Below are 13201 nucleotides of genomic sequence, written 5' to 3' on the forward strand. Positions count from 1 at the left end.
TATTTACCAATATGTAATCTTGCTGTTTTGTTTTACCAACATTATTGCCTAAATATTTGGGGGCCAATTGCTTCTAATAGTTCAAGCACATTTCATGTATATTTGAGCAAACTTTGGACATAATGTGTTGGTAATATTTTGTCAATTTCTGGGCTATATTAGGTCATGACATTTCAGGTCCACTTTATTCATATTGGGGAACAATTTGTCCTAACGTTTTTGAGACATTCAATACATTTTTATAGCAATACATGATCCTAATGTTACAAACTCCCAAGGAGTATCTGTAACACTTGGATTTTGTGAAAGATGAAAATAAAATGGAAAACCCTTTAGTCATGGAAAATGCTTACAATTGCAAAGTAAAACTTAGCATAGGTAAATCTGACGTGTGAAAACAAATTGTGATTGAAAGCTATTTTGAAGGAGGCAAAACCCAGGAAATGCTCTCTTCACTCTCTCTGAAATAGCGCTGCTTACATTTATAATCAAGTTGGTTAACCTGGAAGCATTGAAAATACTGAAAAAGTCACATCGATTTATGGAGCGCTTTTTTAATCAGACAACATGGTCATTAAATATGTTTCTGGTTGTTAACAGACTTCTGAATTAACTCTACATAGGAAAAAGACACGCCGGTTTTATATTATGTAATGCTTACACCACAGACCAGGTGTGGAGTAATTAAAAACCTGACAGATTGATACGAAAACACGAGTGCTGTTTATTAGAATTCGACGCTCACCTCTTTGTTAGTCTGCAACATTATAAGGCGATGTGAAGATCTACAGTGTATCCTAATGATAAAATACGTGTTCTTCTATACAGAACTCGGCAAAATTCATATTCACTAGGTACTCTGATATTTGGTCTATTGAAGTTAGACACGAAACAATTTGCCCACGATCACACAACTTGGATAGGTGGGATTTCAACCTACATTATGTCATTGGATTTTAGCCGCTTGAACGTTTCTTCTCCCATGTAGCTCTCCCATGCAGTCATTAATGCCAGCTTCCAGCCTTTTACATTCAATGCACAAGTAGGGGCCATTTTTAAAATGCACAGAATTATGGAATCTGGGTAAACACGCTATGTGTTAAGTGATCCCCGGTTGGTATTAATGAGATTGAAAACGCATATCAATTGGGAAATGTCACATTTTCGAAATTTGCCCAAAGAAGGTTCCACATTTTAACAGCAACTGTTAATTTAATAGGACTTATTCTGATTTTTCCCAAGATAATCTTTCTACTTTTTATTGGTCAGTAAGTAATTATTTCTTTGTTGAACATAATGTATTAAAAACAATACACACAAGCTTAAATTTCCAGGAGAATTCTTAAAATGACTGTAGTTTGTTATTACACCTGGTCTTGGGGGTACTTCACTTCTGAAAGACAAAACAACTTACACATTGGGTGAACATTGTCAGGTAAGAAGGATCAACCCGTTGGTCTCACACACCACACACACCACACACACACACACTTACTTTCTCGCTCTCTTTTGCTGAAAGCTCTGTCCCCTCTCCCTGCTCAAATAACTGCGCCCTTCTAATCTGAATATCCTCCTGCACACCACCAGCCCCTCGTTGCTTTCACGCTAACTTTATCCTTATGTCCGAGAACAGTCATTTAGAATTCTGTTAACCACTTTACCTCACTAATGCTGCTGGAAGAATTTCAATACGTGTTATTCTTCCTCCTAAAGACATGCTTATGTCTTGCATGACACTATATTGAGGTAATTAATATCGACCTACAATAATATTGCACCTTCTGCATCATAAGGTAATATATTTACTATTCTTAACTCCATCCATGTTTCCTGGGGGCCTTAGGAGCAGGTAAGAATGTGTAGAATTAAGAATAGTGATTGTACACTTACTTTGCAATGTGGTGGCAGGTCCATGTAATTGCCAGCAGGTCCATGTAATGGATATAATATTATTGCCATGTGGTATATAGCATGTGATACATGTGCCCATTTCCTGATGCCCCTGTCATATCTCACTTTGACAAGTCTTACCTCATAAATATTTAATTAAAAATACTCTGCCGAAAGAACTCACCTCTAATCTTTTTATGCCCCAGGTGCATTTGCCACTCCAATGTCTTCCTTCCTTCCTCCCCTTTTTCAACATTATTCTGATGTTGAATCCTCGGACCTGCCTCATCCAGGACTTTAAAAGCAGATTATGCTCTTCCTATAAGTTTAGGAGTCTCTTGCAGACTTTCAGTGTCACCCTTATACACAGTCATCTTCCCTGTTTCTTACCTTCAGCTCTCCTACTTTTGTCAAGCACATTTAAACACACCTGGAAACCAAACCCTTTAGCCCTTTGATGAGGTTTGTTTTTCAGACCAAGATATGGAAACATATCCCTGCCCCCGTTTATGGCAGCAGGGACTTTTGTGGGGGAGGTGTGCATAATGCAGTATGATTGGGTAAGTTATGTTTTTATATTAAATGCAGTAGTATATGAGGCACTGCTAACTGTAACTTCATGGCGCTTTAGAATCGGACAAAGAGGAAAGAGTTGCAGAGGTCATTAAAGATAAAAGCCCACGCTTCTTATCAATTAAATTCATTTGGCACAATTTCAAGTAGCGTTACACTTGGATAGTTAATGACAAGGAAACTGCTGTGAATTTAGTGGGGAGGCTATGGTATTCCTCAACAGGTCAGTGCTTCCAAATGGCCATTCTAGCTGAAGCAAAGTGTGTTACATGTTAGGCTTTCAACATATATGCACCTCTGAAGACTGATAGAGCTAGGACAGTCAAGTCTTATGTAATCCTCCTGCTTTTCCTGTAAGCCAGTTCAGCTCTGCAAACCAAGATCTGAAGACGACTGTGATTAGGCGAACACATACTGTACTGCAAAGAACATCTGACTGACTCAGAGAAGCCCAGCTTTGGGATAATAATAAGGTCTGGACGACAGTGCTGCAAGAAGACAGGCACATTGTTTTGAGGCAGCATGGATGACCATTCTTAAGGCTGCAACGTGAGATCCAATCGCTTACATGGTTACACAAAGTTGTTAAGTGCTGCCATCCCTTTGGATTCTGAACGTTGCTAAGACTACTAGTCTTCAGGCAACCCTGTTCCCTTAGAGGTTCTCTACACTGGCCGTGTCTTTGAGGACCACCCCATTCTCAGCTTCAGGTTGCCCATAAGTTTACTGACTGCATCCCTGATTTCTTTTGACCGCAATCCATAGACAACCGGGCAAAGCAGTTGGGCTATTGTCCATGCAACAAAGTTGATTGATTCAATGGCTTCGTAAGTGCTCAGTTTCATGATTTGCTTATGAGGAAGCTGCAAGAAGACAAGCATTAGAAGGAATGGAGCGAAAAACATGGAGAGATGGACGACCTGGAACAAAATGGTGCTTATTGCTCTCTTGTTGGATAGTGTGATCAGCCCTGCCTTTTTCCCTTCCCGGTATACCATCACATAACAAAAGACAATGACAATGGTGCTGAGCGAAAGCCAAATGGCACTCAGAACTATCCAGAGTGTCTTCATGAGTAGCAGATCACTGTCAAGGGAGTATCCTTCGCACAACTGAAGGCTGCCCCCAACTAGTTTTGATGAGGCCGCAGAAGACGCCCAGCTGAGAAACACAATTAGAGGCACTCCCAAGGAGATGGTGGTCAACACAGCCAAGGCCAGCAGCACACTCTGGAGGTGACACATGGTCTGGTAACGGAACGGAAAGCAGATCGCCAAGTAACAGTCAACACACATGGCCGACAAGCAGTTGTACTCCATGAAAACCACCCAGTGATGAAGTAAATGATAGACAGAGCAGAGCATGGGGGAAATCTCGCCTGTAAAGAAGGTAAGAAACAGGGCCACGGCGCTGATGAGGTGCTGTAGCAACTGGCACACCAGTATGATCACCAGGAAAAGTCGCTTGCCATCCTGACGTAAACTGGGATTCCTAATGACAAGGCACACTGCAAGAAAGGCCATCACAAAGGACGCAAGTCCAGCAACTATTGTAACCGGAATGTGAACCGTGTAGAACATGGAGTCCGTGATGTTCATCCTAGAAGCAGGCATGCTTTCGCTCATCCGAGGGCTTCGCTCTGTCCCCACTCAACACAACCTTCAGTTGGAAAGGATGGAATATAAGAGAGCAGGAAGAAATACACAGCCTTTGTGGTGCACATTGGTAAAGAACCCTTTTTTGCTAAGCTACAGACAGTGCCAGCAAACAACACTGGATTCATATATCCGCTAAACTGCTTCTTAGTTCTTTAAAGCCAATTAGCAAAGGAAAAAACTGGGTAATGTAACTGTATAATGATGACAGAGTGATATGGCAGAAGCAACCTAATTCCTTCGTTGTGCAGATAACGAGGCAGTCAATTAGCGAGGAGCCAAGATATGAACAACAAGCTTCTGTTCATTCTGACCATCTGAAGCAGCAGATGGGTTCACTGTACCAAGTTGATTATTGTATGGTCCACGAATTATGCACAACCAATGTTTTCTGACAGTTTGGGACAATGCACATGTGGCGGACTGCAGGATAATTCTGCGATGGGTGTGTGTCAAGTGCAGAGCATCGTTAAAGCGCATCTGCCATTGCTGCCTGCTCGGCCACGCCCCCATCAACTACCTTGTTATGTAAAACAAATGTTGGTTCTATTATCTCGAAGCATTTCTCCTACTACAAACTTGAAAACCTAATTAACAACCAGTTTCACTTGACCTTCCTTAATCTAGTACATGATACTCTTTCTTCTTCACATTGTTTGCTTAATTATTTAGTTTTTGCAACTTTATCTCTTTTGATCGGATTTCTCTTAGCATTACCAAAAGTTCCTTCTGGTATACCAAGTCAGTGCCATGGTTCAAAGACAAACTTAGGGTTTGATTAAGCGTTTGGTTGATGGGTTTTCAGTCACAAACATGATGGATAGCTCATCCGTCTTATTAAAATTACATTATTTCCTAATACAGACAAAGTACCCATCCTCCAGACTTTAAATTGGGCACTTCATAAGTAAAAAAAACAGTAAAAAGAGCCAAATGCATATGGTGCTCAAAAAATCTGAATTTAAAACGATATGTTAGAATGCAAATAATTAATCTGTCTCATCATCATAACAACTACTCTTTTTCCAGTAATGCATAGAAGGATTTTTTTAAAGCTTGAGCAAACATACTTCTTATTAACTAACTGCAGAATCATTCCCTCCATCTTAAATGTTTTGTAATCAACTGGGTGCCGTCTTCACTGAAAACAATTGTGCATGTTTTTGTTTCTGTAGCCAACTACAATGGGCATCAACTACTAACATTTCCCAGGACTTTTATTCCTTACCTCACTGGTCTGATTTATATCTTATTATTCAACACATTTTTATTGAGTTTTAATTTAGTTTGATAACAAAAAAAGTGATAATGAACCCACCGACCATCCTCTTGAACCCCGTGCTTTTGCAGCACATTGCTTCTATCAAAACACAAGAAGCATAACCCAGCAGGAAGACCAGGCCAACCTTTCCTTTTGATTTATAATGGAGCAGATTCTTCTGAACTGGCCATCTCTTACATCTCACAGTTTCATTGGAGGGATAATTTGAAGCAGTGCTTAATTTGTAAATAAAAAGGTGCCGGTGCCCAAAGCCCTCCTCTTAAACATGCAGCTGCTGCAATTAAATGTGTGAACATGGAATACTGAGGCGGCGGAATCCTGAAGCCAGCCCGGGCCTCTTCAATCCATATAAAGCCACTCCCTGCCCCTTCTGCTCACTCTTGCAGCTTTCTACTTTCTCCCTTTGTGACGCTTTTTCGTTTTTCCCTTCACCCGTCTTTCCCATATGTGTCGTTTGCTCTTAGCAAATGCTTGAGGCCGAAGAATAAGCCCCGGCCCTCAAAAAGAAGTGCCGGTGCTTAGCACCGGAAACAACAAGCACAAATTAAGCACTGATTTGAAGGTCCCCACAAAGTCCTTGGGCAAAAGAGCAGTCTAGCGTTCTTTTGCCCCAATAAAATGTAGCAGAAGGCTCATTTTTTTACTGAATAATTTCCCTGGAATTTCCCTTTGATCTTAGGGGAAATCTACTTCATTCAGGGCCGGCTTTAGAGCTGGTGGTGCCCAGTGCAACAGCCTTATTCCCCCCCCCCCCACCACCACCTCTGATTCCCTTGCTACTGCCTGGCAAAAGTGCCCCTCATCGCTCCATAGACCCTCTCACATACATTTCATTTGTTTTAAAGTGCTGGTAGGGGGTGGCTTTACTAATCCACTCAGCTATCCATATAAAACACAGATCTCTTCTTTGCAGCAGGCATATTAACCCTCTGCGCTTCTTTATGGCGAATCAAAACTGCCACTGGACAAAACGCCCATCTTTCTCTCTAGCAAGAATATTAGTCACAAGAGTTATCTTGGCATTTGAATTGCTTTCTGAAGGCTGGACACACAAGCAACTTTTCATCAGGTGCGTTTAAATCGTGAGTTTCGTAAACACCCCTGAAGTCAGTGCCCCCAATCCAGGCCAGCACCCAGTGCGGCCGCACCACTCGCACCGCCCTTCCTAATACACCATAATCTATGGCACCAATCTAACTTAATTATTTGTTCAGCTTCTGGTTTTTTTTGCAGACCTTTAGTTGTATTGGGTATCTTGGCCGACAACCAACAAAATGGTATGAACTTATGCAGTCATCCTATTGCCCTTTTATGTTCTATTTCTTTCAGGGTGTTTTGCTGCAAAGTGATAATCTAGATGCATTGCCACATGATATGAATCCCCCCTCTCCACAGTTCCTTGAACAGGAGTCTGAAATGGTGTTATCAAAAGCATGATCTCTTAGTGGGGAATAATGCCATCCAAGAATTCTACTCTCATCTAAATCAGCGACCCCTCTAGATGTACACTGTATAGGATCCACCCATTCCACAACTGTGATGCCTAATTCCCTCTCCCAAGCATTTTGGAAATCCCATTTAGGGTTTTTTTCTGCCACCCTCAGGACCTGGCAAAATGTTGATATTGTCTTTATCTATGGTTTCCGAAAGCTTTTAAAAAGCTGTAAAATCACGTGAGGCTCCCTTCCTGACAGAGTGATAGAGAGAGCGTCCACTTTCTATTATGCCAAAGTCTTTGTTTGATTTGTTTGAAGGGTTTAATTACACTTTTACTTAAAAGCCTCTCAACCTTATGTATCAATTAATACATCATTACCTAAACCCTCTAGATTTATACCAAGACAAAAATCTAAATTTCCAAAGACTGGGTTAAATGGGACGGATAGCTTTGTGTTTCTTTAAACCGATAGCCTCCCAAGTTTTTAATGTTATGTTGAAGACCCTAGAGCCAGCTACCATTCGTGCTCTAGCCTGCTTTCCTTGCCATTGAAGTTCCCAATGTGAACGGCCTGCCAATACATGGTCCTGAAAACACTGACACTCTGGGCCAGATGTATCAAAGATTTTTGCACTCGCAAACGGTGCGAATTGCAAAATTTGTCCGTTTGCGAATGCAAAAACGTGGTCTGCGATGCATGAAAGGCATTCGCAGACCAAAAATAAGAAATCGCAAAAATTGAAATTTTTTGCGTTGCGACCTGTTTTTGCGAGTCGCATTTTGCGATTCTGTATTTCAAGTAGGAAAGTGTGAGGCGCAAAATGCGAATCACAAAACCCAAGTTGCAATTCGATGCATCAAAAAAATCGCAAATTGCGATTTTTGGCAGAATGGCATTTTGCACATGCAAAATACCACTACGTGAAACCAGGTGGTAACCAGGTGCAACCTATATAAAGAGGCCCAGAATGCCTCAGACTCTTTTCCACAATGGCTGCACTCTACGTCATGGCGAGTAGGATGAGGATCCTGGCAGGTTTGAGGAGAGGGAGGAGGAGACAGGAGCGCATTTTCAGGGTGCGCATTACACTTTTTGACCAGACTGAGGAGGAAATATTTGAGAGGTATAGGTTGAGCTCTGCCATGATACTTGATCTGATAGCTGAGCTACAACCCATACTGCAGCGCAGAACACATAGGACTCATAGCATCCCCACCCATGTGCAGGTATTATGCTCCCTCCACCTACTCGCCTCAGGGAGTTAACAAGGGGTCATAGCAGCAGCTGGTGGGGTCTCACAGAGTTCCCTCTCTAGATTTTTCAATACATTTATTAACGCCATGCTGAGCAGAATACACCAGTACATCAGATTCCCCCACACCCCACAGGAAATACAGCAGACAAAAATAGATTTCTACCAGATAGCACAGTTCCCCCACGTCCTAGGTGCCATAGATGGGATACATGTTGCAATCTGTCCACCATCAGCCACAGAGTATGTGTACCGCAACCGTAAATACCAAAATTTAGTGAATATACAGGTGATATGCAATGCCTCCTACATCATAACTGATCTCGAGGCCAGGTACCCAGGGAGCACCCATGATTCATACATCTTTCGCCACAGCGGGATTCACACAAGACTGCTAGCTGGGGAGTTTTGTGAAATATATCTACTAGGTATTGTCCCTCTGTACACTGGCGCATTGATGGCGTGCTGATGTCAGATGGCTCAGTTACTCAATATATGTCCCTCTGTACACTGGCGCGTTGATGGCGTGCTGATGTCAGATGGCTCAGTTACTCAATATACCCTCTGTCCCTTCCAGGAGACAGTGCCTACGCAGTGCGCACCTACATGATGACGCCCTACCTAAATCCTGCAACACCAGCAGAGCGGAGATACAATTCAGCACACAGGGCAACCCGCAACGTGGTGGAGCGCACCTTTGGCCTGCTGAAGAGTCGCTTCCGGTGCCTCCACAAAACCGGAGGGGCACTACAGTACAGCCCAGAGACAACATGTAGAATAGTGGCTACTTGTGCAATCTTGCACAATATAGCTACCACCAGGGGCATACCTGTGGAAATATCGGAGCCAGACTCAGATGAGGATGATGATCCCATACCACCCCTACAGCCAGCAGACAGGACCAGTGCAGCAGAGGGAAGGCAAAGGCATGCTGACATCACACATAACCAGTTCAGATGTGAGTATGAAAACACAAATCCACTGACAAATGTACCTGTAGTGAGTAAATTTATTACCTTAATGTCAGGTAATATAAGTCCAATGAATACCAACAAAAGTAATTGTGAAAAAAAACAATAGCAGTTCACAGTAAAGCACTGTTCCTTCTTAGTGTCCTCATTCCAGACATACATACAGTCCCCTGTGGCCACTACAGTCACTTCTTTCGGCCACACACGCCACTCAAGTGCGCAGTTGCCTCACTGGCACCTCGATTGTCTGCCTCTGTGGCAGTGCTGTGCCTGGCACTGTGAAGTCTGGTGTCCATTGCGGGCACAGCTAGGCTGCTGAGGTTGGATATGTCCTCCGTGTCCCCCAGTCCAAGCTCGCTAAGTGTGGCTGACCGGTTTCCCATTATATTGTCTATCACATTAGTGATCTGTACAAGTCCTTGGGCCACAACCCTGCTGCTGTGTGCTGCCTCAACCTGTGCAGCCACTGCACGACGCGATATTAGGGAGGTGGAATTAGCCAGCCTAGTCACAGAGCGACAAAATCCTTCAAACATGCTCATGAAGCGTCGCTCCTGCCTGCGGTGGCTTACCCTGTCATGGCTCAGCTCCTGACATAGTTCCCTCACAGCAGTAGGGAGCTCCCTTGCGTCCTGCGAAGCCTAGACCTGTTCCTCATGCAGCTATTCAATGTTGGCATTCAGGCACTCCAGCTGGCGAGGCAGGCCCCCCATGTTTGCATTATGTTGCTGCATCTGCCTTTGTAATGCTGTGATCTTTTTATTTTGCAGGCGCTGCTGCTGCAACATAGCCGATTCCAGGCCACCAAATAAGGATGTTCCCTCACCTGCCTCATAATCCTGTGCACCTGCATATGTAGGCATCCTGCGGGGTGCTGTGGTCTGCTGCGAACGGGGCTCCTGCATCTGGGTGCATCTGCCAGTTGGGGATGGTGTTTGTGAGCCTTCCTGCTGCTCATCAGAGTCCAGATTCCGTTCTGTCAGTGGCAGTGCCCTAGGCCCTAGGTTCTGAGACTCACTCGTATTGGAGTCTGAAGCAGGATGGGTGTCTGTCTCCCCTGCACTGGCACATGCTGTGGTTGCTGGGCCTGGCCCACCTGCAACAACAATATGCAGCATGTCAGTTATGTTTGTTACAATTGAGGTCACACAATGGTAATAAAGGTACAGGTACTTCTCTTCATTGTGTTGTGGGTGTTGTGTTCTTCTGTGTGTCGCTCTGCCTCCTACATTGTATGTGCTACTTTCAGCTCTGGGTTGTGGACAACCACTCCCATAAGGCATTGTTGTGCTGCTTCTAAGATGTGGAATGGACTACTTCTCACAATGTTTTACATTACTTGCTAATTCCTAAGGGGCTTTTGTGCTTACACATATGGGGTTACAATTCAATATTGCACTTACCTTTGCTGGTACTTGGTGTGTCGGAGGTGTCAATCTCAGTGACCCCACTGACTGCTTCCTAGAGGAGTGTGGACTCCACTAGGTCTTCTATCGGGGTGGAGGGTGTCTCTGTGGGTGGTCCGCGTCCTGTGCTCCTGGCCTCGTGCAGTCGTCTTGCCACCCTCTCCTTGGCACGGGGACCGCAGGTCGTACCACCTCTTCTTGATTTCTTCAACAGAGCGCTGTGCCACTTCAACAGCGCAGATCTTTGTCTGGATATCTGCCCAGAGTCTGCGTTTTTCACTCTCAGGCACCTGGAGTGAGCTTTTGGCAAACAACCGGTCATGGCTCCTGACCACCTCCTCTGTGAGCACCTCCAGCTCTTGCTCACTGAACTTCAGCTTGCGCTTCCTTTCTCCCTTCTCCTTTCCCTAAGAAGAGGTGTCCATGGTTGTTCTGCTGTGCTGCCTTCTTCAGAGACTCGCTCAGTGTGGCTGGGCTGACTCTCTCTGAGTGCTGGTTTGGGTGTGGCACCTGCAAACTGCCTGGGATGACTCACTTCCTGCTTGTGATGTCATCAGGCTCCTCCAGGTGTGCGTTCTTGCAATATGCGATTTTCAATTACCGAATCGCAATTTGAAAAAATGCAAATTGCGATTCGGTATTTGGGCCTCGCAAACCATAAATAGCGATTTTTAAGAAATCGCTAATTCCGAATCGCAATTATGATACATGGCCTATTGCAAGTCGGAAATAGCGATTTCTTAAAAATCGCTATTTGCGATTCGCAAGGCCATTTCATGATACATCTGGCCCTCTGAGTCTTCTCTAGATCATTCTCACATATATCTCAGCTGCAGTGGCGTAACAAAACTTACGGGGGCCACCCTGCAAAGTACCTGGAGGGAGCCCCCTCCACCCTGGACTCAGGGGCCTGCCGCTGGTGCCCAGTGTTCTGTGCTGAGGGGGGCCCCTGGAGATCGCCCCCCACCCACCTCTGCCACCATGGGAGCTGCGGGGCTTTGTTACGCCACTGCTCATCTGGGCAGCTCTATGGTAGCATAGCAAATCTGTAATTCCCCTTCCTCCTCCCTCCACTTTTTTTGGGAGGGAAAGCTTTGTTGGAGGTCTGCTCTCATCCTTTGTCTCGTCCAATAAAACTAAATGCATTGCTTTTGGAGTTTTTCAACATGCCTCTCAGCACATGCACTGGCAGGAATTGGAAAAGGAAAATGATCTTCAGAAGAAGTGTCATTTTAATAGATATAATACAACCCATCAACCACCAGCGCACTTTGTGCCATCTCTGTAGATCGTTCATGTTGCTATCGAGTAAGGTTCAGTACTTCTGAGTAAATAGCTTCTGGCATGGGCAACGCCGGGGTAGATGGAACTACCCACCAATGCTACCCCCTTTCCCTCAGTATTTTAACCAACAATGGGGGTGGCCCAATCAATATGGCCCCCCTACTCAATACCAAGCACCCTTCCTGCAGCACCCTGCCCAATGGTCCTTTCCCGATCCACCACCTCCTTTTTTAGACAGAGGCCACGGGAGGGGAAAAGGGAGAAGGAAAGAGGTTCAGTGGCGCCCAAAAGGGGACACCACGGAGAACCTAACGCTCAGAGAAGCCACCCCAGGGACGAGCAAGACGCAATAAAAGACCATTCAGACAATAAGATCAACATCATAAACTTGAGCAATTGGACATTGAGCGAGCTCGAAACCCAAGCATTAAATAAAGGCTTAAATTTTGTACCCACACCACAAATCGATCTGTTCAAAACTAGAACAGAACTAGCGGGTTTGTTCCGCAAGATTTGCCTTAAGACCTTCTTTATAGGCAAAGAATTTGAGGCACCTGAACAGAACACAGGACTACGTCCTAAATCCGTCTTCTGTCCATCAGCGGGACAAATGCCACCTGAGGTTTTGGCATTCGAGAAGTCAGTGTCCCTTAAGATCAATGGACTCACAAAGACATCAAACAGAGTATTTTACAACATGAGTAAGGAGGAGCTCAAGGCCCTGACCTGTCTGACATCTGACCCCAGCATCATTATAAAACCAGCCGACAAAGGCGGAGCAATGGTGATTCTACCACAAAAGATGTACAGAGAAGAGTGTGAGCGGCTATTGGGTAACGTTAAACATTATAAACGTCTTGCCCGGGACTCCACTCCTGATATCCAAGAAGAAATTTCCTTCCTAGTGGCTAAAGATATGGAGAATGACTGGCTCACTGAACACGAGGCAGCCTTTCTAATACAGGCCAACCCAAAGATCCCTTACTTCTACATCATGCCTAAGGTACACAAAGAAAGGATTCCCCCTCCAGGCAGACCTATAGTGTCCGGGATCGGCTCAGCATTAGAGCCCTTGTCTAAGTTTGTGGATTTCTTTTTACAACCACTAGTGAAAAGCATCCCTACCTACCTCAAGGATACCACTGATGTTCTGTTACTACTGGAATCAATATCTTTTGACAAGACTAAAGAACTCCTGATTACTCTAGATGTGGAATCCCTATATACTAACATCCCCCAGGAGGCCACACTGGAAGTGATCAGTAATCTGCTAGAAGCTAATAGGGGTGAATCTAAACCCCCCCGAATTCATACTGGACCCGCGCATCTTGCACTCATGAGGAACTATTTCAAATTCGAAGAAAGTTTCTTCTTACAAACACAAGGTACATCTATGGGCAGCACGTTTGCCCCCAGTCTGGCATGCCTCTATGTCGACAATTTCGAGAG

The 13201-nt window shown here is 44.5% G+C and overlaps 1 protein-coding gene across 1 annotated transcript; it reads right to left on the minus strand.

Annotated features, from left to right (window-relative positions):
- Positions 1-3128: 3128 nt before the first annotated feature.
- Positions 3129-4076, minus strand: LOC138247001 (olfactory receptor 51E1-like). The gene has a single exon (XM_069201750.1). It carries the CDS (start codon positions 4074-4076, stop codon positions 3129-3131), a length of 948 nt encoding a protein of 315 aa, XP_069057851.1.
- Positions 4077-13201: the final 9125 nt, after the last annotated feature.

This window comes from Pleurodeles waltl, chromosome 7, assembly GCF_031143425.1.
Source record: "Pleurodeles waltl isolate 20211129_DDA chromosome 7, aPleWal1.hap1.20221129, whole genome shotgun sequence".
Classification (NCBI taxonomy): domain Eukaryota; kingdom Metazoa; phylum Chordata; class Amphibia; order Caudata; family Salamandridae; genus Pleurodeles; species Pleurodeles waltl.